The sequence below is a fragment of the Lolium perenne genome, chromosome 1 (assembly GCF_019359855.2).
Source record: "Lolium perenne isolate Kyuss_39 chromosome 1, Kyuss_2.0, whole genome shotgun sequence".
NCBI lineage: Eukaryota > Viridiplantae > Streptophyta > Magnoliopsida > Poales > Poaceae > Lolium > Lolium perenne.
Genome location: NC_067244.2, coordinates 84,416,575 through 84,443,494, shown reverse-complemented (window position 1 = coordinate 84,443,494; position 26,920 = coordinate 84,416,575). Strand labels below are relative to the sequence as shown.

Genomic DNA, 26,920 nt, shown 5'->3' with positions numbered 1-26,920 from the left:
AAGCCTCAAGAATCCTTCGGCTTTATTCTTAAGAGCATTATACTTGTTCCTCCTTGTGCTCTCACTTCCAATGCAACTCGCAGTTAAACCATCCCAAGCTTCCTTGGCGGTGGTGTAGTTCCGAACACGATGCAATTCCTTTGTCCCCACACTTGATTGAATCATGTGCAAGGCGGTGACGTTGAGTTGACTATCAATGGCTTCCCTTCTAGTCAAATTGTCGGGGTTGTATGGCTTGAAGCCCACCTTGATGATTCTCCATAATTCATTGGAGGCACTACAAACATGAGAGCGGAACTCAAATTGCCAAGTATCGAAATCCTCAATAGAAAACTTAGGTGGGTCTCCCCTAATGTTCAAATGAGGCATGGGAACCGGTATATCGGGTGATTGGAAAGGTGGAGGTACACGATTGTAGCTCTCACTTCCACTAGTTCCCTTGGGAGATGCAATGGGGGATTTGATAGAGTTTAAGTTATCACCTTCCACGGGTTTGGTAGATGAGGGTAAGTCCGAAGCCTCTCCCTCATGTAACACACCCGTGTCTTTAACCTCTACACTAGGAGCCTTGGGAAGGGCCGGAGCCAAAAGCTCGGCAATCATCTTTTTCATGCTTTCCATTTGGGCTTCCATGGAGGACTTCAACGAATTGAAGTCTTCCACGGAGACCATCTTGGCGGCCCCTTCCGAGGACTCCTCGTCCGGCATACTCTTAGGCGGTTAAGCCCGAAATAAGAGCCGAGGCTCTGATACCAATTGAAAGGATCGTATGCCGCACCTAGAGGGGGGGGGGTGAATAGGTGCTAACCAATTTTTAGTTCTTTTTCAAATTAGGCTTGACACAAATGGTAAATTCTCTAGATATGCAACTAAGTGAATTTCCCTATATGACAAGGCTACCAACTAAGCAAGATATATCTAAGCAATATAGAGAGAATAGGATAGAGGTAACCGAGAGTGGAGCACGCGATGACACGGAGATGATTCCCGTAGTTCCCTTCCTTTGCAAGAAGGTACGTCTACGTTTGGAGGAGTGTGGTTGCTACGCAAGCCAAACCAACAGCCACGAAGGCTTCACTCAGATCTCCTGTGAGCAACGCCACGAAGGCCTAGCCCACTTCCACTAAGGGATTTCCTCGAGGCGGAAACCGGGCCTTTACAAAGTTCTTGGGGCACACATCCACAACCAAATTGGAGGCTCCCAAATCTGTAACAACACAACAAATCAACAAGCATACATCAACAACCAACAACTAGGGATCCAAAGAGGAACACTAGCAAGGGGGCCCTCAAGCATAAGAGGGGGAAATGAAGAACGCTTCGGTGAGGATGTAGATCGGGGTCTTCTCCTTCGATTCTCCAAAGCACAAGTGATTTGGGTGGTTGAGGGAGGAGATCTGGCGATTTTGGAGTTCTTGGTGGCTCAGCAATGGCAGATGGAGTTCTTAGGGTTTGAGCAACCTTCCAAGGTAAGTGAAGGGGGTATATATACCCCACCTACTTTCTGCCCGTTGGAGAAGAAGCGCCAGCGATGCTGAATATCGAAACAGCTAACAGGCTGCCGGCGAAGGCCAGGAACGCCGGCAGTGCCGGGCACACCGGCAGTGCCGGCTCAGCTCGCCAGCTGCCCGGACACGCCGGCGATCTTCGCCTGGAGTGCCGGCCTGGACCAGACTTCAGGTTCCTCCTTCTTTTTCTTCCTTTTTGAGTGAGTCTTGATTTCCTGTGATATCTTTTCCTAAACTGTAAACCACTTAGCACACGGTTAAATTATCACCGGTGTTGTTAACAAACACACAAAACTCAGAGATCATGAAATGTTCTTTCACCCATAAAGGTGAAGTATCATGTAGTCGACGTTCACATGACACCACTAGAAGAATAACACCACAACTTAAATATCATAACATTTAATATTACCCAACACTACTAACATTTAGACTTCACCCATGTCCTCAAGAACTAAACGAACTACTCACGAGACATCATATGGAACATGATCAGAGGTGATATGATGATGAATAACAATCTGAATATAAACCTTGGTTCAATGGTTTCACTCAATAGCATCAATAACAAGTAGAAATCAATACCGGGGGAGTTTCCCCTATCAAACAATCAAGATCCAACCCTAATTGTTACATCTGTGACGATGTGCAGTGGTGGAGATGGCGGTGATGATGATGGAGATGATGGTGATGATGATGGAGATGATGTCCAGCTCGATGATGGTGAGGATGGCGTCGATTTCCCCCTCCGGGAGGGAATTTCCCCGACAGATTTCAGCCTGCCGGAGAGCTCTTTTCTCTCTGGTGTTTTCCGCCCCGCAGAGGCGGCTGTGACTCTTCGCGACTATCCTCTGGAGCTTAGGTTTTCGGGACGAAGAAGTACGCGAAGGAGAGGAGGCCAGAGGGGGTTGTGGGCCCCCTCCCCACAAGGCGGCGCGGCCAGGCCTGGGCCCGCGCCGGCCTATGGGGGGGCCCATGGCGGCCCTCCTCGGCTCCTCCTTTTGGCTATCTTCGTCTTCTGGAAAAATAGGATTTTCAGTGTAATTTCCGTCAATTGTTGATCTTCCGAAATATTGCATTCTGACGGTGCTTTTTCCAGCAGAATCCTGACTCCGGTGCGCGATTCTCCAGTAATCATAAAACATGCAAAATAGATGAAATAACATAAGTATCATCTCCAAATATGAAATATATCAATGAATAACAGTAAATTATGATATAAAATAGTGATGCAAAATGGACGTATCAAGCATCTCAAGAGGATCATATACTTGAAGCTTGCCGTCCATTTGATGATAATGGACATGCGGAGATGTGCATCAATGGAGCTTTCCCATCATGGTGTATGGGAGAGCATTTGTGAGTCTTCACGAAGTAACAATGATCAAGTGAGGCATTCCGGCTTGAGTGGAGCTTGAAGAGTTATCATCAAGATCAAGCGGGATGCGCAAGGCAAAGGTATGGTCTTGCTAGGCTTTCCTTTTACCGGTCTCAAGGTGGTTGATGGGAGACCGGATTATATGATAGATAGCCGCACTATCAAGAGGGGCTTTCAGTTGGGTAACTTGATCACATCGTCTTAGGGAGTTCAATCCTTTGCATACTTTGCATATCCCTATTTGCTTCTTGGTGTTTCTATCTAAGAGGTTCTTGAGCTTGTTGCTAGCTTTACAACAAGCCCAAGTTCATCGAAAACGGAATCCGCGTGCATCTTCTATTGCGTTTTCGAGTTAGGACGTCTTCACCGTTTCTTGACGGTGGAAGACTCCCTCTCTAAAATCATCTAAAATGTTATGTTAGGAGTCTCCATATTGGTTTCATGTCAATCGGGGTCCGGACACAAAAGTTATCACAGTTTTTGTATAACATGTTTTCCTGCTCACCCGGTCAAGGACCAGGTCATACCGCCCCTGCGCCGGCCGGTTCTGGTCTGCCGCCCGGTCGACCGGGTGCACGGCCGGGTGCCCCGGCGCCAACCAGCTCCTACACTGATGCAATCCGGGAGGACTATTGCGCGACAATTCCCAGTTCTGGTCTCGGTCCGGCCCCTGCCCCGGTTTGGACCGGCTGGTCCGGTCCCTAGCCCGGTCGACCGGTCTGTGGACCGGATGGCCCGGTTGGTGGTCCTATCTGACCGGTTCCTGAACCGGATGGCCCGGTCCCAGGCCCGGTTGATCGGCCTCCTCGATGGTTGACTCAGCCCAACTTTTCTCCAACGGTTATATTTGCTCTTGGGCTATAAATAGCCCTTCTTCCACCTTGGGCTGAGTTAGTTCTTCCCCTTCTTCACCTTCATTGTTGCTATTTGAAGAACTTGCTTCCCCTCTTGATTCCTCCCATGATTCTTGCCCATTCTTGAGGATTTGAGAGAGGAGATCTAGATCTACATTCCCCACCAATCAATTTTTCCTCTAAGTGAGGGGAACCCTTTGGATCTAGATCTTGAAGTCTTTTGTTGACTTTCCCCATTGTTCTTCCTCTCTAATCTCATCATAGCGTTTGTTGCTTGGGTGGGATTTGAGTGTGAAGGACTCGAACACCTCTAGTGTTCTTGCTTTGCATCATTGCATATTGTTGAGCTCTCCACCACGATTAGTTCGAGTGAGAGAGCGTGAGATTGTTACTCTTGGAGGGAGACCTCCTAGTTGGCTTGGCGGTTGGTGCTCCGGTGATCTCTTCAAGGAAGATTGTGAAGAGGCCCGGGCTTCTCCTTCGTGGAGCTTGTGAAGTGGTTGTGGAGCTTGCCATCTCCGGAGTGGAGGAAAAGCTAATCATAAGGAAAATATCATTATCCTTCGTGGGTGTGGCTCGGAGAATAGGGTGAGCCTTCGTGGCGTTGGGGAATCCTTCGTGGGACCTCCACTCCTCCAAACGTGACGTACCGTCTTGCAAAGGAAGGGAACACGGGAATACATCCTTGTCTCCGCGCGCCTCGGTTATTTCTATACCCGAGCTCTCTTTCCTTGTGATAGCCATCATGCTTGAAGTACATATATCTTGCTATCACTTGTACTACATATATCTTGTGCCTATCTTGCTTAGCTATAGTTGTTATTGTTACACTTAATTGAGCTTAGCATATTTAGGGTTTGTGTTTATAATCTAAATGTTAGTTTAATTCCGCATTCTTACAAGACAAATCCGTAAGAGTTTTTAATTGCCTATTCACCCCCTCCCCTCTAGGCGACATCTCGATCTTTCACTAAGACAATTCATGAGATCGGGCCACACAATCGAGGCTTAGCCCACATCATATGGTACCTAATTCAATTTTATTTTTAGATGCAGGAACCATGAAATTGGATGATTTGTTGAGTTTGGACAATATAAGCTTGTGCTTGGAATTTGCAGTTGCTCCTGATTTTTGTTGGTATTCCGTGGGTGAAAATTATGGAATATTCACGCACCAACAATTTTGAGAAATATTCCTCCATTGAGAGGGTGAAATCTTAATTTTTGCCACTACTTTCTTTGGTCTTCTACGATTTACCCTCATTTACATTAGATTACATTTTTTTGCCCCAACTTTCTTTGCACCTTTACTATTTTCCCTCACTCAAACATGACCCACACCCAAAGACAAGAATGCCATGCTTGGTCCGGTTCCAAGGAAGCACTGAGATGACATGGTTGTGTTGTATACGCCATCGTGCTCGTCTTGTTGAAGCGGAGGCACATGATTCGCCGCCGCCGACATTGATGGTCAACCTCCCTCTCGGCCGACCTACCTCTCTCTTGCTTTCTTGGAGGTGCAGTGGTGCGACTAGGCAGCAGCGACAAAAGTGCAGTCCATATCAAATTGGAGAAAGATTGGGGAGGGGGTGTTTGGTCTTTCACGTCGCCTCAGTTCTAAAAAATACAGTGCCGAGGGGCAAATGATAAAGGTGCAAAGAAAGTTGGGGCAAAAAATCTAATCGAATGTAAACTATGGCAAATCATAAGAAGATCAAAGAAAGTAGTGGCAAATAAAATAAAATTCCACATTGAGAGGAACAAAGAGAAAACGTTGCTAGCTTCATGTCTTATCCTAACCGTTGGTTTCGATCAAACGCCCCCAACGCTCGAGATGGAACCCTTTTGCTTGGCGGCGAGCGACCAGCCGTCGGCGTAAAATCCAAGCAGTCCCGAGAATCACATTCTTCTCGCGTCAGATCCACGCGGTAGGATAGAGGCGGCGGAGCAGAGGAAATCGAAATCGACAGAGCGAGGAGGAGCAGATCCCATGGAGGGCTGGGACAAGGGCACGAAGAGCGTGGTGGGCGAGATCCCGCTGCTGTCGACGCGGGCGGGTCCTCGCGACGGCGATGCGTGGCGGCAGCGGCTCAAGGAGGAGTACCGCGCCCTCATCGCCTACACCTCGGTGAACAAGTCCAAGGACAACGACTGGTTCCGCATCTCCGCCGCCAACCCGGAGGGCACCCGCTGGGAGGGCACCTGCTGGTACGTCCACAACCTCCGCCGCTACGAGTTCCCCCTCCAGTTCGACATCCCCGTCACCTACCCTCAGGTCGCCCCCGAGATCGAGCTCCCCACCCTCGATGGCAAGACACACAAGGTTCCTTATCATCATGCTTGCCCGCCTCTACCTAGATTGCGTGTTTTTTTTCTTCTCTTTTATTACGGGGTTCCTGATTGTTGTTGTCGATGGAAATACAGATGTACCGCGGGGGCAAGATCTGCCTCACCGTGCACTTCAAGCCGCTGTGGGCCAAGAACTGCCCAAGGTTTGGGCTCGCGCACGCTCTCTGCCTCGGGCTCGCGCCGTGGCTCGCGGCGGAGGTGCCCATCCTGGTGGATTCGGGCATGGTGAAGCACAAGGACGACGAGGCAGCTCCTGCAGACGCCGCGGCTGCGTCTGGCTCTGCTGCTGCTTCTTCTTAGCTCTAAAATAATGCAGTTACATTGTGGATGTTGTCAAGGGGATTGGAGGATTGAAATTACACTGATCGGTTGTGAACTAATAAGAGCAATTCCTATACTCTAGTTATCATCTGCTACTTGCGGTTCCATATTTTGCTGATGCATTGATTTCTGATCAGAACTGTAGTTGATTTGTTGACTGGTTTGGTACACATACACCTACAGTACTATATTTGCATCCAACACTCTGATTGCACAACAACTTTTGAGCAAATCAATAGTAAGTCTCCTGCTAGCTGCTGGATAGCAATGTGTGAGCTTAGGTAGATGCTGTTTATTTAGGATGGGACCAGATGCTTATGTTGGCCTGTTGGGTATAACAAAACACTGTTTTCAGTCTCAACAAAGGACATCAGCATGACTGGGTGCCCAAGTATTGTTTCGAAAGTCTTTTGCCTTACCAATACCATCCCAGAAAACATGAAATTACTTGAAATAAGAATCTGAGCAAATAGTTTGTTTTATTTGTTTATCTACTCGAGTTGTCAGTTTTGCATGCTTTACGGTGTATTTTGCTTTGACTAGTTAACTTTGGGTGTCTGTTTGTAGCGTTGCTGCCATTGTGTTTTTGATTGAGTTTGTTAGCTTTTATACTGGCTTGATTTTTCATGTTTAGAAGGGTAGAATTGACTTAAGGTGGTGGCATCAGTTCATTAAATTTATCATTACTATGTGCTATAGGACCAAGACTAAACGGGTTTATACTGGTTGCCAACAAGGTGATAGTTGAACCAAGGTAGAGTTCATCTATCGTTTAATGTGAGATGCATAGCTCTCCCGTGGCAACTTATCAGATGTGTGTTATTCCTGATTTTCTCATACTGTATGTCAAGTTTGATTCATAGTTATATCGAGAAAATACTGCACATACTGTTGTAATTATGTGTTTTAGTTTAGGTATCTGTACTTTTTTCTCTGCTCTTGTAATTATGCATGTATATTATTTCTTTTGGTGAGTAAGGAATTGGGCTGTGGGGCTTCTGCATTGCAGTAACTAGTAAAAACACTATTGCACTTACTGTATTTATAAGGTGAACCAAACTGAGGACTGCGCTTTAGTTTCACTATGGTTCTGCGATGAAAAATGTAACAATTTGCATTTTTCTTAAGAATAGTTTGAATTCTGCCAGCATGAGGTAGTAATATTTTGAATTTAATTTGTCACTTTTGACGATTCCTCCTTTGATGAGGAGTACGAGTATGACATAGAGGAAGATTGGGACAATTCTATGATTTTGTTGTTGCACAAGAGCAAGAGGCCAAAGCATGGTGGTTCAGTCTTTAGCCGTGAGAGGATTTGAAGGCGGCAAGTTGATGCAGACAACAAACTATTGCTCAACTACTTTGTTTCTAATCAAGTGTATCTCGAGCGATATTTTTTATGTTGATTTAGGATGTCAACCGATTTGTTCAAACTCATTGCAGAGAGGAGTTTCGTCGGACAAACATCCGAAAGGTGGCTGACGCCTTGCGCGTAATGTCATGTGGTATTCTGGTACCGGTGGGTGGTGGTTGAAGGGTTTTGGCCTGAGTAGTTGAGAGTAGTGGCAGACGCAGGAAAAAGTTGGAGGGTGGGCACACCTCAATTTTTTTTTTTGCGGCTTTCCTAAATGTGATAAACTTTGCTAAATGAGTAACATATATAGACAATAGATTGTCAATATTGAAGTTCATTACATATATACGTATATAAAATGTGTGCAAAATTATAATATATACAAATAGTTTAAAACATGAAGAAAGTCTTACATGATGGATAGCATAAATAGAAAATGATTATAATACTAGGCAAAAAAAATATTGCCAAAGGCAACATAGAGCCAGAGAGCGCGGGCGACCGGTCACGGACAGGTCTATCCAACTCCAACCTGCAGGAGGGCCGTGGGCGGAGGCGGCGAGCAGCTCGACCAGGAGAGAGGAGATCGGCGAGGGCCCGAGAGGAGGTGGGCGGCAGGGAGATCGACCGCCGCCGCGCGAGCCGGCGTCCCGGCGAGGAGAAGGGGCGGGGATCGACCTGACCGCGCGAGCCGGCGAGGAGAAGGGGCAGAGATCGACCGCCGTCGCCCTTCGGTCGTTCGCCGGCAGCGAGATCGACCGCCGCGCCGTCTCTAGAGCCTAGAGGAGTGGTCGAGCGGAGAAGGGGATTGACCACGAGTTCGTTATGGTCTTTCTCGATGCTTTCTCCGTTTGTGTGGGTCAGAAATTTAGGGTAGTAAAACAAATTCACAAAATTTGGGGTGAGCCACGGCCCACCCGGCCCACCCTGTAGGTCCGCCCATGGTTGAGAGCACCCAATGCTAATACACGGCGTGGCTTGTGGAGATGAACAAATGACGTGGGTTCCAGATATGCTCAGCTCAATTGACTGGATGCATTAGAGGTGGAAGAATTATCCGTAACATAAGCCATGGCCGACATTCAGTGGAAACCGCTGGATCATAATTGTGCGAACAAAATCAACTCTGCAACTGATCCACATATTTTGCATACATATGCCCGTTTCATGGCTCTCATTTTACACAAAACCCCTCGATATTTCTCCCCATACGTTACAAGGTCCTTAAAAAGTGGCAGTACAGCATCCTCACATGTATCTTGCGGAAAGATGGCATAGAGGTACAAATGCAGAAGGTAAAGTTACCAAAATTGACATCAGAAGTTAGCAGAATCTTGCATATAAGATGTAAAAAATAGGTGCAAGTTTCCATTTGTATGTTGTATGTACACCCAATCCACAAGGGTCCCCTAGTTAACTTTCTCTGACTCTGCCTAAAGAACCACTTTCCCACCCTAATCTTTCATTTTCACACTCTATGGGCTCGCTGGCGTATAGTTCGCTAAAATCGCAAGTGCGAAGCATGTTGTGTTACGGTGGCTTGACGATATACATTCATCCTTTTGGCTGATGGCTGAAGGTTATCTGCTTTAGAAAAATGAAATATTAGTTACTAATACAGTTATAGCACCCCAATCGTCAGAAATGGGATACGTAGTAAACTGATGAAGCAATTTGGAAACATGAAGGGAACTATAAAACGACTGAGATGAACTACACGCAAATGGACCATGCTGACTGAAACAATTATCATTTTAGTATCAAATCTTTGCTAGAACTATCTGCACTTGTCTGCAAACTATTTGTTCATACACATTCTTTCTTTCTTACATAGATCGGAATGGGCATCAGAATGATAGCTAAACTACACAATATTAACATACAAGATGACATTTCCATAAAGCTGAGAGCTGTTTTAGGTTCTAGATTAAAACCCGCTGATAAGCTATTTAAACAATCATGTTTCATACCTGCAATGTAAACAAGGAGCTACAGTCGTGTACTTCCTTCTTGGTTCAGAGGAATAACAACATCCAGGTTTTCCGTGATTTGCCAACCCTTTGGATATAAAAGATCTCTGTCTTCCATATGAAGATGAAAGTTCATGATTTTTGAACAGCCAGCTGGTATGCCCTCCATATGAGTTTCATCTTCCACAAGTTGTTCTATAAATGTCGTCACCTGTAAGAATTTTCATTTTCAAAGCTATCAGATCAGTAAACAGTATTTTTTTTTCTTCTTCGAAAAGACGTAATCCTAGGCCTCTGCATCGGTTGATGCACACAACCATTTTAATTGATGAGTTCAGTTTGTACAAGCAAACTAAATAAACACGAAAGGGTCATATAATCCAACAAAAAAATGTAAAATGACTAAAAGCATAAAGTTACTCATGTGACATCACATCAGCTTCCGTCACCAAGAGGTTGCATTCATAAACCAAATCAGAGATCAGTAAACAGCATATAAGCATGTTCCAGAATAAAAATACAAAGGGACGACACTGTTTAAACATATGTACAAAGGGAAGACAACGAATTGTCACCTTGTGTAAGTTTCAACTGTGCAGTATTGGATAAAATCTTCTACATGGGCAACATTTTATGAGCAGGACCAGTCTTAATGGAAGAAATGAAGGCAAATGTATATGATTGCATTTAGCTAGAAAAAAAAAATGTGCAAAAGTGTGGCATGCACAACAGACTGTCCGACAGATAGTCAGCTTCCAGATAAACTAGACAAATCAAAGATGTGAACACACGCAAGGTGTGTTCAATCTCCTCATTGTGTAATAGGAGATAGTTTGCACTTAATTATGTCTGGAATGCACTTCCACATGCACAGTTGTAGTCCAGTAATGCTTCAAACTTAGCCAATTGCAAATATAAGGTCATGGTAAAAATAATTGCAAATGTAAGGGCATCTCCAAGGGTGTTCCCTCAACCATCTGTCCACTTCTTTCTCCGTATGGACAAGATTTAGGGAAGGTTTAGGAAACACCCTTGGAGATGTGCTTAGTAGCTGCTACTCGATGAGTTTTACAGCAACAGGAAGGTTATGGACAGGGTCAAAACTCAAAAATACTATAAGATTTACATAAATGCAAGAGATGCACTTTTACGGTTGAAAAAAACCCGCATGTTCCCTTGCACGGAGTATATTGTATAACAACAAAAAACTATGCAACAGCTTGGCATGAGATGAATGCAACGTGATGAGATCAGGGCAATGAACGGGGGGGCAGGAGCAGCTTACTTGAAACCCCAGCTTGACCGTGTCCAGCAGCCGGATGTAGTTCCAGGCCTGATGAGCCCTCTTCTTGGTGTCCCACAGCATAGTGCTGCTGAAAGCAAAGCCTGACATGTCGACATGGAACCTACGCAGCCTCCTGCTCTTCTCGGCCGTATGCCACCCCACCACTCGGCTCCCGTTACACACCGGCCCTGCCAGTATCGTCTTGCTCTTCCCCGGGGCAAGCATTGCGACAGGCCAGGTGCCGAAACTCCTGAACAGCGCGCACAATAAGATTGCTCGTCAATTGGCATCACTGATGAGTTCCGGATTTCCAATGATTATTGTAGGCATCTAAATTGACTAGTAGTAGAACATTTTAAGGGGAATTGACAAGAATTTCAATCTGGAACCACGATGAATGCTAATTGTGGGAACTGTGGTAGTATGATTGATGTATTACCTTATCTGGCGAAGGTGGTGGAAGAGGTCAAGGGAGTAGACGTTGGTCTCGTCGGCGAAGTATACGATGCCGTGCAGGCGGTGGTGCTCGATATGGTCGAGCGCCGCGTTCCGGCGGCGCGCGCGGCTGTCCACGGGGAGGTCCTGCCTCCGGCGGCGGGGCTCCTGGGGCGGCTCGGGGGCGGGGGAGGATAGGTGGCGATACATGACCCCGCAGCCGCGGAGCAGAGCGGCCGTCTCGCCCGTGGCGGCGCCATCCTCGACGACGAGCCAGAGCAGCGGGGACGGCGCGAGGCGGAGCGCGTGCGCGAGCCGGCGCAGGTAGTAGGCCTGGAGCGGGCGGGCGCGGGTCGGCGTGACGACCAGGAGCAGCTTCGGCTGTAGAGGCGGCGGCGGCGGCGGCGGGTGAGGGTGAGGGTGGCGGGACGGGTCCGTGACGGCCTCTGTAGCGGAGGGCAGCGGGAGCTGGTGGTCGAGGTGGAGGTGGCGGTGCGCGAAGAAGAAGAGGCCGGCGACGAAGCCGAGGAGGAAGCAGATGAGGAAGCACGGCGCCGAGATGGGGCGCCGCGGCGAGCAGGGCGGCGCCATGTTTGTGCGCGCGCGAGGCTGTTTGGTTTTCTAAGCAGCGGCAGGCGCCGTGGCCATGGTTTTGGGGGAAGCGGGCGGAGGTGGACTGGACTTGGTCGCGTTGGCGTGGCCGCGTGAGCGTGGGTAGACGACGGGGTCGGACGCGCAGCCGGAATGGGCCTCCCGAGCGGATGTCTGGGGCATGTCAGTACATCACCATGTCGGCCCGGTTGGCGTCGGCCCCGACGAACTAGACACGACGATGATTTTGTTTCTCTCCCTAAAAAAAGTACATGAGTCGAGGCGATTTGCACAAAAATAACCAAAGTTAAAGAAAAGCATAGACTGAACCTCCGGCGAAACTATTTCACCTATCTAACCCTTTTGTGTGGCGCCCCTCCCATCGGCGCCACACGTGATAGTGTGGCGCCCCTCCTGCCGGCGCCACCCTCCCAGCCGACGTGGCGCCCTCGACGCTGAGCTGGTCTGCCGATCCAATGTGGCAGCACGTGTGGCGCCCCTCCCATCGGCGCCACACATCCCAACTTATATCAGGTTTTCGGTCGAAAACATCCAGGGGCTCCGGAACGTCTGGGACTTAGCCGTTTTGGCGAGCCTCTACGTGTGGCACCGATGCCACGGGCGCCACAGTAGCTGAACTTCGTGGTAATGGATTCTCTCACTAACTAGTACATCATTTAGATTGCCATGTGCTCGCTTCAATTGTGTATGCTATGTTTGTCACAGCGGGAGGAGATCCAAAAAACAGCTCACGAGTGCGAGATTATGTGGGAGCAGAGCGGGACAGATGAAAAGCCTGTCGGACCGTTGCGGCATTTCATTAAGGTATGATCACCAACTTTGAATGTACGCTATTATGTTGTGGTGTCTTTGTAACCATGAGTTCCATGATGCAGAACACTGCACGAAAGATGCGGCGGTTAGCCAGCTTGCTAGGTTGTCGCGAAGGCGAAATCGCTACATCTTCCTCTTCAGAAGAGCGGGAGGTATGGACTATTTTGTTGCTGTCAAACATGTTCTTACTAATTTCAACTTTTGTAATCTCATGTGTTCATGTTTGTGAAGATTCCTGAGGACGAGCTAATTCTGAGTCAAAGCATACCTCCAAAGCATACCTCCAAGCAAGCCCCACGGTCAGCTTACCAGTTGAAGCCAAGGGGCAAGGCTCCAAACCGGTACACTCCGGAAGGTTATGTCAACCGAGGAAAGAAGGTTGTCACTGAGGAGGATGAGGGGCCGCCGCGGAGATCATCTTTGTCGAGGATGAGGAACGACGAGCCGTTCTCTTCAGAGGAGGAGGAGCAGGAGGAGCAGCAGGCGCAGCAGCAACAAGAGCCACGGCAGCGAACAAAGAGGATGGCCGTCCGGAAGCAGCCTGCGAGGACGGCACGTCGAGGACTACACTAGGATGTGCTACGTGTTGTTGTGAACTCTTCATAATTATCGAGTTGTGAACCCTATGTCATTTCGAACAATGTCTGTAATGGTACTTGTTGTTTGAATTTAATTGCTACGATGTAGACTACATCTTCTGAGATTGCTACTTGTTGTGTATATTCTGAGATTGCTACTTGTTCTGAGATTGCTACTTGTTGTTGTTGTTTGAAAACTGTTGGAGTTTAGTAGGATTTTCCATGTTTTTAACACAAGTCAATGTGTGGCGCCCTTCACACTGACGCCACACTGCACTGTGTGGCGCCCGTGGCATCGGCGCCACACGTGCCAACTTATATCAACTATGGGGTCGAAAACATCCAGGGGCTTCGGACGATAAGTTCTTAGCCGTTCTGGCGACCCTCTTTGTGTGGCGCCCGTGGCATCGGCGCCACACATGCTAGTGTGGCGCCCGTGGCATCGGCGCCACACAAACAGGCTCGCAAAACGGCTAAGTCCCAGACGAATTGTCTCACAGTATGTTTTGGGCAATTATAAGTGCATGTGTGGCGCCGATGGGAGGGGCGCCACACATGCTGCCACGTCGGATCGGCATACCAGCTCAGCGTCGAGGGCGCCACGTCGGCTGGGAGAGTGGCGCCGGCAGGAGGGGCGCCACACTGGCACGTGTGGCGCCGATGGGAGGGGCGCCACACAAAAGGGTTAGATTGGTGAAATAGTTTCGCCGGAAGGTCTTCTTTAACTTTTGGATTATTTTTGTGCAAATCGCCATGATTCGACGCCAACAAGAAAAGTAAAAAAAAATAACAGAAAAGCAACATTTTTTCGAAATTTCACCGGTCTATTTATAATCATCAACAACAGTAGTATAAAGAGGCTCAAAAGTAATGAAAGATGCAAATAAGTAATTGGACCACCTATCGACAACTACGTCGTCCTCACCCCGCCATTACCGGAATCAATGCAAAATGTGTCGTAGTAGAACTTGTTGTAGTAGAGAGACAGGAAGTTGTCGTGCTAAGGCTCGAAAAGGACAATCGCATAGAGTGGGGAGAACCTTATTTTAACTTTACACTAATTGCGAAAAGGCTATAGGGGCGGGTCCACCCGGGCTCGCTATTTTTAGCAGCGGGCCGCATGATGGCACGCGACTAGTAAGACCGTAGTGGTAGTGTACCGTCTGGTAAGGCATGCGACTAGTAAATGGAGACCACCTATAGAGAAGAATAGAAATTTTCTACAACGGGCACAAATAGTGGCACGCAACAGGTATGAAGATAGTGGTAGTGCGCTGGAATTTGGCACGCGCCTGGTATGCGGTGTCCGTATCTAACCAACGCATTATCTTCTCCTTTTCCTCCACGACGATATAAAGCTTTGCGAGTGCATACGATGCATCAATGGTTGTACTATGTGCGTACGATGCATCGTACATGGCTCGCTCACCACATCCCTATGATTTTTGGGTCCAATATAAATATGGGTGCCGACGAACTGGACACGAGGATGATTTTGTTTCTCTCCCTAAGAAAAGTCCATGATTCGACGCCAACAATAAAAGTAAAAAAAAAATAGCAAAGTAATTTTTTCTCCAAATTCCACCAATCTATTTATAATCAACAACAGTAGTACAAAAAGCTCAAGTAATGAAAATTACAAATAAGTAATTGGACCACCTATGACAACTACGATGTCCTCGTCCCTCCATCATCGGAGTCCAGGCAAAATTTATCGTAGTGGAGCTTGTGTAGTAGAGAGACAGGAAGTCATCGTGCTAAGGCTCCAAAGGACAATCGCATCAGAGCAAGGATAGAGTGTGGAGAACCTTATTTTAACTTTACACTAATTGCGAAAAGGCTATAGGGACACGAATAATAGAAGCGGGCTCCACCCGGGCTCGCTATTTTTAGCAGCGGGCCGCATGATGGCACACGACTAGTAAGACCGTAGTGGCAGTGTACCGTCTGGTAAGGCACACGACTAGTAAGTGGGGACCACCTGTACAGATGAATAGAAAATTTCTACAACGGCTACAAATAGTGGCACACGACACGTATGCAGATAGTGGTAGTGCGTCGGGATTTGGCACACGACTGGTATGCCGCATTATCTTCTCCTTTTCCTCCGAGACGATATAAAGCTTTGCGAGTGTGTACGATGCGTCAATGATTGTACTGTATGAGACGATAAGCATAGTGCACGCGCACCAATTTAGGGGCTATATATATATATTCTCGAACCCTTTCTGAACTTCCGGGTGTTTCCTAGTGAATTTCTCGACGGAATACCAGAATTGCATGTTCGTGCGGACAGTATTTTCACGATGATTTTCAAACCGCTTATCGGATTGATGCGTATAATATACCGTTGGATTCGCACATAAATTTCGCAACTTTTTCGTGTTCATCGTTTTCCCAAATTCTCTACTGTTTAGAAATAATTTTAAATATACGAAACAACGTTTTCGCGGATTTCTCAATTTCCGTGCAGTTTTGGGGGTCTAATTTTCGAACCATTTATTTGATTGATGTGTATATATGCCGTTGGAAAGCTGATGACTAGGCGCATCTTTTTCATGAATATAACTTTTCCAAATTCTTTACAGTTTAAGAGCAGATTTGAAAATACTTGATTCAGCGTTTTGAATTTCTCGGTTTTTCGTACTTTTTTGGGGGGTTTATTTCCGGACCACGTTGGAATGTTCCAAATGATATTGAGTTGAAAAGATATTGATTAGGCGCATCATTTTCATGTTGAATGTTTTTCCAAATTCTAAAAGATTTAAGTTTAATTTTAGAAATACGCAAAGCCGAAGATAACGCTAGAACATTTCGAATTGGCTCATCTAGATTGATTAGGTGTGGTATTATGGTGTGTTGGGGTATTACTAGAGTTATATTAGTGTTAATTGTATGTGGATTTGATCGATTTTCGTAATCGATGGTCGTACGAAAGATTTCTATGCGTATGATTTCCGCCCAGGAAAAGACGGAGTGCGTGAGCAGCTCGAATATGAAAGTGAACTTCCCGATAGCTGTTAGTGAACTTCCGGTCGCGGGAAAAAAGTGAACATGTTGGAGGTGAACTTCCGCATAGTACAAAGTGAACTTTCCATCGTGGTCAAAATTACATCCCACAAAATGGTAAACTTCCTGTAGGTTTGCACAAACTTCCAGTGATTTTAAGGTAAACTTCTGCATAGTGAAAAATGAAATTCCGTTGTGGTCAAACTGAAGTCCTAGAAGAGATAAATTTCTGGCTTGTGCGAGGTGAATTTTCTGACATATTTTGAACTGAACATCCAGATGGTGCAAAGTGAACTTCGCACCATTCCCAAAGTGAATGCCCACAAAAAGTAAGTTTCCCATTGAACATCAAGCACATTCAAATTGCCAGTACTTTACTTTACATATTCTAATATTTAATCTGTTTTGTGCACTGCACAAAAATCATTTTTTGGCTGCAACAGTACAAACGTAGCTGGTAAAGGCACAAAACTACAAAAAAAAAGTAGCAAAGCTGGAGCAGTTTAGAAGCACCAACATACAAGTTGAAAGCTACTCCCGTGAGAGGATCTGCTTCATTCAGAAAAAAGGAGCATCAATTTGAAAGCTACTCCTGTGAGACGGTGAGAGGATCTGCTTCATTCAAAAAAAAGGAGCATCACTGATTAGCACGTATGGCAACAGCTGCTCCACCCGCGTGGATTGACGTCCGGAAATTGATGGCTGCCGCCGCCGCCTTGCTCCGCTCACGCTCGCCGCCTTGCTAGTTGACCCGCGCAACCTTATCTCATGCAAGTGACAACGCCAGATTCTGCACAATAGTATTTAGAGAAGTATTCATGAATAATCCATCCATCTGGTAGTATTTAGGCAAGTAAAAACATCTATCACATTCATTGCTATCTGAACTTCATGGCTGACACAGATTGAACTACACATTGCTATCGTCTAAATTCAGGTTGAGATAGTTCAACTACCTGTTCTCGGTACCAATAGAAGGCTATACGACGGAGAGGTAGGTCCTCCTCCAGCCGCTGATGTATGTCGCAAAGTGCCGCCTGTGTGCTTTAAACTGTAATAGTCAGACAGACTAAACGAACTCCCCAAATATAGGAAGTGAACTGGCCCTGATAATAATGTAAATTACCATTTTTCATACTAGTCGGAGGCATCTCATAATAATGTGAACTACTATTTTTCATACTAGCCAGAAGCGGACTCCTCCCACTGACGCAGTGGATTCCCCCGAAAAGAAAAGTTAACTTCCAAGAAGTTTTAAATTCTTATGCAGACGAATTGAACTTGTCTGATATATTGAACTTATCAGACATGATTAAATGGACTTCTATGTTTAATACCCAGCAAGCACACAATAAGTAAAATTAATCAGACCTGCATGCATGGTGTTGCCTAATTGATTTGTTGCTTACAGATAGCAAGCAATATGACCCCAAAGCACGAGAGCTAAACAAATGGGAATTATGGGAATGGGATTGAGATTGGTGATTTATGGGCAGTCAATAAAATACCACTCTTGCAACTTGCAAGTGTACTCGGGGGTGGGGAAAGCAGAAAGTTTATACTATGTTAAATGTGAATCAGGCAATTCAACGCATGCACAGACCGAAATGCAGTGTGTCAAAGCATGGCGAAATTATATTCTATATGCTATATGCTTAAGTGGAGGTGGTTGAGGTGTACTGGGTTGCTCTGGTGGTTAACCAGACGACGCGCTGCAGAGGATATATAACTCGCAACCTGTAGAGCATGCAAATCAACTACCTACAGTACTAGCATCCAACATCCCCACACGTAAGATCATAATACTACTAGTACTGTCTTGGCAGACAACACAACCTAGTTCCTAAACATGCCACTAACTGAAACAAAATGTAAGACTTGGTACGGAACTGAAACACTCTATAGAGTTAACTGACAACATAAGATAAAAGTTCAGAACTAAAAGGAATTTCAGAAACTGAATATAGTGAACTCCTACTTTGGTTTAACACATCAAACTCTACAAAACGAAAAGTGAACTTTAATTGTTTTACACATCAAACTCAAAAGTTTTTTTTATTAAAGCTAGCGTTGTGGAACCATTTTTGGAACCCGAACTTCCAGAATCTCATGATTTGGAACCATTTTTTCGAGTGAATTGCAAGAAAAATGAACCTCCCGCGTGGCCGAAGCAAACTTCTAGTTGAGTTTCAGCGAACATGAACTCGTTTAAAAAGGATATAGACTTCCACGGAACTGAACTTCAAGACTAACAAATATTATTCTCGGGATACACGTGCACTTCTCAGATCCAAGAAATGAGCTTCTCAAAATAAAAAAGTGAGCTTCCAAATAATAATCTAGTATTAACAATTTACTCACAGCCATTGTACACTAAAAATGGAAGTAGTATTAACATTTTTTCAAATGATCTCCAATGAACATATCATTTATACATTAATCATCAAGGTGATTGTTTCTGCTGAAGACAATCATCCTCTATTCATGTACTGTAAAAAATATTTCATCATAAGATATAACTATTGAATAAACAAGAATCATCGCAGTCATAAACTTCACAAATATTCTATCTAGATGTGAACTTCGTGAATTAAGAGAAGTGAGCTTCACAGATTAGGAGAAGTGAGCTTCACGGATTAGAAGAAGTAAAGTTATTGAATACCATAGTTGTATGAAGTGCACATACAACATAAAAGTGATATTTAATCATGGACTTACTGAACTTCCTCGTAAAAATGAGATTTCTGTGCGAAAGGGGTGAATTTTATGTTAACTTAAGTAGTATTGAACAAAAAAAATACTTCTGTCACGTCAAGAGCTTACGGACTGAACTTTTAGTGCCCAAGATCTGAACAATGCCAAAAACTAAACTGAACTAAAACCAGATACGCGCTAAAAAGATACAACGTAATAGCCGCAAGAATCAAGTTCAGTACATACAGATAAGAGTGAACCTCTATTTTTCATGTATTGAACCGGTTTTAGACTAAAGAGTGAACCTCTTTAGCTGTTGCAAGAACAACTTCTTTTAAATTATAGGATTGTCATCAGAGAGACAAATTCTTGTGGAAATTATTCTAGAAACATAGTTCTTATTTTTAGAGGAACCTAGGGCACAAAATCTACTCACCTTTACAGGAACAGAAGGTCGCTTGAGTATTGCACGAACCTGGTGCTCAAGGGAATCCGTAGCGATGCTTGCCAGAGTTCGCACCGGTGCTCGTGGAAGTCCTCGCTGCTGCTTCTTGCGGCAGTCTCGGTGCGAGTCCAGCAGCAATAGCATGGGCAGTTCACAATATCATTTCATAACAACATAAATAGGAGGTAAGAAGTGAACTACCCGCACCCAAGTGGATTCCCCAACAAAGAAAAGTTAACTTCCAACAGATGCAAATTCCTTGTGAACAAATTGAACTTGTTTGACATAATAAATTGAGTGCACACAGTAGCATAATAAATGGGTTCACGTTTTGTACAGAGAGAAGATAAAAAACTGAACTTCCAATGTTTTATATAAGGCATAAATTTATGTTTGTACAGAGAGCAGCAGCATAAATCGAGTGCACACAGCAGCAGAATAAATCGAGTGCACAAATTCAAGTAAGGTAAGTACCACATTATCAAGCACATTAAAAAAGTTGGTAGTGCATAGAGAAAATAATCAACACAAGAGAGAGAAGCTAGATGATTATGACTGTCAAACTAGCCCCTGGAAGTGGTTCAAAATCACCTTGGCTGCATGCATCTTCTGTTACAATAAATTAATAACTAGCTCATTACTAAATAGCTTGCTGATTATGAAATGAATTGTTACGCTACAAAAACTGAACTTTTGCCTTCGTACCAAGTGAACTCCCCTGGAAGAAAAGTAAAACTAAATTTCCCAGTGACACCCACATCATATATATGTAAGTGAGAATCACTGAAATGCTGCACTTGGTTCCGTAAAAAAAAATTGTTTCAACAATATCGGAGTTCAGAGGAGGCAGCATACTAGTGACAAACAGCAACAAAAAGAAGCTGTAGTACTTTCGGAGAAGCAAAAACTGAACTACACGAAAAATAGAAAACTAACTTCTACGACAAACGAAGTACAATCCTGATAATTAAGAATAAAATTATTACTATTTTCGTTGGATAAAAGTGAACTTCACATGTGTACGAAGTGAACGTCCTAACTAGAAATTCTGAAGTACTGGCACATCAATCAAGAAAGTGTAGTTCAGTTTTTCATCCTGAAGTGTTGGATAATTAAGGGCTAAACAACAGCAAGATCAATCAGCAAGTACCAACACATCGTTCAGACTTTTGACCTGCCCTCAATACATAAGTGTACCACCAGAACTTTATTTTGTGAACTATGAAGGCATATATAAGTTGCATCTCTGAAAGCTAATTCTTTTGCAATACACAATTGATAATATGCAGAAGACCATGATGGCATAATTAAAAATAGGTGAACTTCCCCTCATAGGCGAAGTGAACTTTTACCCAATAAAATAGTGAATTTCAGAAGATAACTAGGCAATCATCGAGTGGAACAAGCTGACCTAGGTCTCAATTACCTTTTTGGAGATTGGGTTCCTATATCTGAACTTCTCACGAATTCTGAGCAAGGTGGTTGAGGTGCATCGGCAGTCGGCACTACATAGTAGCAGTATTGAGGAGCACTATCTGAACTTCTCCTTTTGAACAACATAAGAATTTCATCGATGGTATCCAAGCGCTGCCCAATTTCTCACATCGACTGAACTTCACAAGTTCATCATCTGAATTTCATGCTTTTAAGACAGTAAACTACAGAGTTCATTTGGTAAGAGGGGTAAAGGAAGGGGCGGTGTGCTGGTTACCAGGGCAGCGAACAAATATATGCGAGGAGTTTGAGATGTGACCGGCAGCAGCATGCCGGAGAGGTCGCCGCCGGCAGCTTTCATGCCTATATCTAAACTACACATTTTTCCATTTGTGAACTTCAAAATTCAGTTAACAAAATAATTCAAAATTGGAAAAACTAATTGCAGGAGATGTGAACTTCACCAAATAGGAAGCGGCGCCGTTGGCCTGAGACGGTCGAGATGCAGGGCAGGGGTCGGGCGTCCCCTACGCCAGCCGGCCGTGCAACAGGGAAAGGGAGCGGCGCCTCCGACAGGTGGTGGGAGCAGCGGCGGCCATGCGCGCGACAGGGGGTGAGAGCGGCGGCGGCCGTGCCGCGGCAGGGGGTGAACTTCAAGGTTTAAAAATGTGCTTATCGAAAAAGACCCAAAGTACATTTTGTGTTCCTGATTATAAAGAATGGACTACTCTGAAACTATTAGTAAACTTCCTAAATACAGACGCCTCGTGTAGTTTATTTACTAGTGCAGGGAAACCTGACCCTTTTTTTTTTCTTGGCGTGGCTGATTCACTTAAAAAGAGCTGGATCTCCATCAACATTAAGTCATCATTACTACAGACAATGGTTATGCACAAATAGCTGACGAGAAATACAAGAAGAAATAGTTCAATTCGAGCAGTTCAGAGAACCTAAAATGGAGAATCACAAAATGAGGTTCAGAGAGATGTGACTCTTACCGACCAACCTGCGGACTCCCTGCGGTTGCACGCGGTGGACTCCCCGACCTCCCGCATCGACTTCCCAGAAGACGCGATTGTGCTGCGAGCGGCACGGCTTCCTGGTGGCGTGGGTGAATTTCCGGCGGAGCAGCAGATGGACTCCCAGATTCCCCGTTGATTCCTGGCGTGGATTTCCAGACTGACATCTGTAGACTCCCGGAGGATCTAGATCCAAGCGGCAGGGGCGTCTCGGGTAACTAGAGGAGACCATCGACGGCGTAGCAAGATGCTAGTGGATGATGGAACATGGGGATGCCGCTTGGGGGTGGTAGGTGCATGCGTTCATGGATTCATGCCGGCGGCGTATATGGTGGAGGTAGACCGGCGATTTGTGATGTGGAAGTAGGCTGGCGGTACGCTCCATGGATGCAGGCCCGCGTCGCGCGATGTGGATGCCGTCAGGGGGCGCGCATGAGATTGGCGGCAGTCCAATCGGGTGTCTTCGCCAGCCCACCCGCAGGGATCCGAGCAGGTGGCCGCCGGCGAAGCAAGGGGTGGAGATGGGCCGCGTAGGGGTTGCAGCCAAGCGGTGGGTTGGGGTGCGCCCAGATCGGAGCTGCTCGGTGGAGTTGGGGAGCGCCCGGATCAGAGCTGCGCGGAGGAGATCTCGGTCGGAGGCGCCCGGCTGGAGCACACGGCGGTGGGAAGCAGGCATGGAAGAAGATCTTCCTGCTGGGGAATCTCGTCGGGCTAGGTGTTGAGCTTCCACGAACCTGCTCTCGCTTTCCCATGCCGACGCGAAAGAAGGTCTTCTGGTTGGGAAGTTCGCCGGACTCCGTCGCCGGCTCCCTCACGTCGGCTACCGCCGCCGCTCGCTCGCCGGCGCCGACCTGGTAGGAGGCACGGTTGGATTGGGGAGTGCTGTCTCGGCTAGAGGATGTGCACGATAGAGGAGATGTGAGAGGGGTTCACTTGCGTGGAGTTGGGGTTCAGTTCGAGGCTACTGGTTTTTTCAGGCGGGTCGGGTCGGGTCGGGATTAGATGGTGGTTAGAGGGGGTTCGAGAATAGCTATGAACCCCTCTTAAGGGGGGTTCGAGAATAGTTGGGCTCTATATATATATATATAGTGTGCAGAAAAATGAAGGGGTCAAGATTCCTATGGATTACAATGGAATTAACTAACCGGATTGTGGTGAGACGTTTGAAGCCGTTTGCATGATGGACTGATTTGATAGTTGTATTCTACATTGTAGAATCTGAGCAAATGTTAATGCAACATCGACTGTAATGCAAAATAATATACGTTTTAGAATACAGTCTGCATTACGTTTTGATAGTTGTATTCTACATTGTAGAATCTGAGCAAATGTTAATGCAACATTGACTGTACTGCAAAATAATCTACGTTTTAGAATACACCTGCTGTGTTGCTATTGCTATTGGATTACAGTCTGCGTTGCGTTTGAAATTTAAGTTCTCCAGTACGCGTTGGTTTGGGCATGCTGGTGTTGGTTTTGGCATGCTGAAACTGGCGCTGGTTTTGCATGCTGAAACTGCTTCCTACCATTCCTTGTACCGCGCATGTTACGGATGAGAACGTTCACCAGTTCTCTCCCTACCTATTAAAACGACCAAACGTCTTGCTACGTTGCGTTTGAAACTACCATGCTAAACCTGGCATTCGTTTTGGCAAAACGGTATTGCCATGCTAAACCTGCCCATATTACAGATGAAACTCTCACCATTTCTCAAGAGTGAATTATCTGATTAACTGTGTCAAAAGAGACGCATACAAGATGGACAGAGGTGGAGATGGGATTCCTTTTTCACGTTTGCTTTGCCGCCATTTTGAGCCATTGGCCATTTGCTAGCTGGAACAAAGAAATGGACATAGTAACGAGCATGAGCAAGTACCGCTGAAAATACGTCTGAATCGTCCGTTCAACCTGACATTTATTTGAAACTGCGTCAAATGAAAGGAACAGGATTAATAACAACTTAAAGGTGAAACTGCGTCTGGATCGACCGTTGAAATTGTGTCTGAAATTGCTCACTAGGTTGGATCAACCAATGAAATAGACAAAATACTGATCCATGCATATGGACCATGCAAATTGCAACTGAACAGGGCATTTTACTGGACATTTCACCTGCCAATGAAATAGGAAAAATAGTGATCATGCATATGGACCATGCAAATTGCAACTGGAATAACTCTTAAACTGGATGATTCACCATAAACTAGGCTCATTGGTTTGTCTGTGGTAGATATGTCGTCACTTCGCACTATTCTTCCATGGATTTTGCCTTCACATTTGCCGTGCATATTCACCACCTCATACAAATAAAGCCACCAAGCATGTTCTCTGCAATTGTTACAAACAAAGCAAAACGCTATTTAGTGGATGGCACAAAGCAATTCTGCAATGCTTATATCCACGATTCCACTACCTAGAGGTGAATACTATGCATATGATTCAACTTGACCTTGGTAAGCCAGTTAATAAGATGAAGAAAACAAAAAAGATACACATGGAGCATGATACTCCACATTATTAACAGCTCCAACTATTCGTAAGCTGATTAGAGATTTGCACTGCTACATTCAGATAAATGAACATATTCACTGGTGAAGGCCATGGATTGCAGTGGGCAGATGGTGCTGGCCAGAAGGAGCCGGAGGCCATGGATGGTTCCGCACAGTCCGACCAGCGCGTAGCCCCTAGTTTCTCCGGCAGGGCAGTTGGTCGGCGACCGTGTGGTGAAGGTGCGGGCGCGGATGATGAGATGAGCTGGCTGGAGACCGCGCGGTTTAGCGCCGGAATCCAAACACCACAGATAATTGCATGGCAACATTAGATAGTCTTGTATTTCTTCCACGAATAAGAACTGGCAATCAAAGCATTAGAAAGTCTACCGCAGTTTTTACACTATGTGAAGTGTGACAAATAGAGAGAAGTATCTTATTCATTGCTAAGCCTGGATATGCTATGTTTGATGCCTAATTAGAGGACAAATAGTATGGGTGGAATAGGTACAGAGATAAGAGGTATATGAAGTATCTTATTCATTGCTAAGGCTGGATATGCTACGTTTGATGCCAAATTAGAGGACAAATAGTATGCGCAAAATAGGTACAAAGATAAAGAGGTATGAATTAATGGAGGTGACAACTATGTTCTCAACTTGTGCAAGTATTACCTTGCAAAATGAATTGCCATTAACAGCCTTCAGATCCAAGCCTGAAAATGTGAATGCCTGCATCGTCCGTTAATACAGAGTTATCTGTACATGAAGAGAACCACAAGTACCAAGCAAACAGAGCAATAGTTCAGAAAGAATTATAGGAAGAGAAGCACATCTGCACATGAAGCTGACAAAATCAAACAGTATGATTAGCAATCATAAGTGTCTCTTCTAACACATTGAACATTTGAACTACTGAAGATAATATGTAGCTAGCTCAAAGCACGACAAAAAGACTGGAGTCTGATCAAATCTTCTGAGGAAGAAAATATAAACTCATAGATGAAAACCGAAGTGTTTATTTCCGGGAAGAACATCTGTATACCTGAGTAAAAAATCAAAACCGACAGAGATTTACGGTGGTTGTGCATCCAAAAATTGAGCAATATGGAGAAACATCGCACAGAGGGGCATCAATCTTAAACATCAAGTACAACCTCAACTCTTATTCCCGTCTAACACTACAAAAATGGTCAACAGGCAGATCCAGATCAGCATTTTTCTGGTTCTCTAAATACAACACGAAAGATGAGAGGGAAATAAAAATAATCAAGATATGGACTACAACAAACAGATCACTACAAAAATCAAATGGAAAAATCAATGGCAGCCTTCACGTGGTCTCGTGCCCCTAGTCGCTCCCTCGTGCAAAGCCACACCCAGCATCGCGCATCGGCACGCCCCCAGTGGCCAGCACGGACCTGGGCTCACCTAGCAAGGCCGCCACTGCCGACGCGGATGCTGAGCCACATCCCCTCCAGGATTCTCATCTCGGACTGAGAGAGCAGGATCCCTGCCGGTCGGCAGGTACCATGGGCGACAGAGCGGATGCTCACCCGCTACGCCTTGATGGACTGGGTCAATTCGCCCAGCCGTTCCTACGCCGCTCTGAGCTCCCCGCCCGCTCCAACCAGCCAGGGAGACACCGGAGGCAGGGCTCGCGGATCCATCCGCCGCCTGGCCGGAGGAGCTGAGGCCGTCGGCCTCAATAACGCCCCAGTTTTTCCTTGCAGGGGTGGTGGTCAAGACGGATGCGAGAGTACCGGCGGCCGAACGGTAGAAAGGGCGTTAGCCAACTCCGCGGCGGCGCTTGTTTCGGATCCGGTGGGGCAGCGAGGAAGTTGTTGGCCGTGGCTTACCGCCGTCGGCCTACCTGGTGTCGACGGAGGACAGGTCGCCGATGAAAGATCTCCGGCAGTGTCGGTCGACCGGTTGCCGGTGACTCGTGGGATTTGGCCCGGTGGTGATGAGTCGGGGAGGTGGGGAACTGGGGATTAGAGCATCCCCACTCGTTGGCGCTCCCCACGCCCAAATCCGGCGAAATTTTCGTCCGGATTGGATGAAGATTTGGCGTGGGGAGCGCCGAAGTTCCAGCCGTCCCCTCGGCAGGAAACCCCCAACCTCGACCATTTGACATATTTCAAACAAATTCAACATAAAATTTAACAAGTTGGGCAAACAAGAGGACGAAAATTGCTGAAACAAATTCGGCGATAACAGTACAATGTTTAACAAGTGCTGAAACAAATGAAGCACACAAATTTCACAATTTTTCAAACAAATTAAGACAGACTAGTTGGCGTCGGCGTTGGCGTTGCCTCGGAGCCTCCATATGTGCTCCACCAGATCATCTTGCAATGGTGCATTGTAGAGT

General features: G+C 45.9%; 2 protein-coding genes and 1 long non-coding RNA gene across 4 annotated transcripts; 1 reads left to right on the top strand and 2 right to left on the bottom strand.

Moving 5' to 3' along the window:
- Positions 1-5,605: 5,605 nt before the first annotated feature.
- On the top strand, positions 5,606-6,498 carry LOC127304018 (ubiquitin-fold modifier-conjugating enzyme 1). The gene is made up of 2 exons (XM_051334732.1): positions 5,606-6,063; positions 6,165-6,498. Exons 1-2 carry the CDS (start codon positions 5,731-5,733, stop codon positions 6,387-6,389), a joined length of 558 nt encoding a protein of 185 aa, XP_051190692.1. The 5' UTR covers positions 5,606-5,730; the 3' UTR covers positions 6,390-6,498.
- A 2,443-nt stretch (positions 6,499-8,941) lies between these two features.
- Positions 8,942-12,170, bottom strand: LOC127304007 (probable glucuronosyltransferase Os10g0205300). Its single transcript, XM_051334723.2, has 4 exons — positions 11,459-12,170; positions 11,020-11,269; positions 9,735-9,945; positions 8,942-9,348 (listed from the first exon to the last, which is right to left on the bottom strand). The coding sequence occupies exons 1-3, from the start codon at positions 12,043-12,045 to the stop codon at positions 9,754-9,756; spliced, it is 1,029 nt and encodes a 342-aa protein (XP_051190683.1). The 5' UTR covers positions 12,046-12,170; the 3' UTR covers positions 8,942-9,348; positions 9,735-9,753.
- An 11,594-nt stretch (positions 12,171-23,764) lies between these two features.
- On the bottom strand, positions 23,765-26,627 carry LOC127303992 (uncharacterized). Of its 2 annotated transcripts, XR_011756005.1 has the most exons (4): positions 25,222-26,626; positions 24,256-24,386; positions 24,075-24,170; positions 23,765-23,983 (listed from the first exon to the last, which is right to left on the bottom strand). It is a non-coding gene; the product is annotated as an uncharacterized lncRNA (long non-coding RNA). The 2 variants fall into 2 exon arrangements; XR_011756004.1 differs by having other exon boundaries at positions 24,075-24,386; positions 25,222-26,627.
- Positions 26,628-26,920: the final 293 nt, after the last annotated feature.

Coding starts and splice junctions, on each gene's coding strand:
- LOC127304007 (XM_051334723.2), bottom strand. CDS start 12,045: ATGGCGCCGCCCTGCTCGCCGCGGCGCCCCATCTCGGCGCCGTGCTTC. Junction 11,270..11,458: donor CACCACCTTCGCCAGATAAG/GTAATACATCAA, acceptor CGCGCTGTTCAG/GAGTTTCGGCACCTGGCCTG. Junction 9,946..11,019: donor CGGTCAAGCTGGGGTTTCAA/GTAAGCTGCTCC, acceptor AAATTCTTACAG/GTGACGACATTTATAGAACA.
- LOC127304018 (XM_051334732.1), top strand. CDS start 5,731: ATGGAGGGCTGGGACAAGGGCACGAAGAGCGTGGTGGGCGAGATCCCG. Junction 6,064..6,164: donor TCGATGGCAAGACACACAAG/GTTCCTTATCAT, acceptor ATGGAAATACAG/ATGTACCGCGGGGGCAAGAT.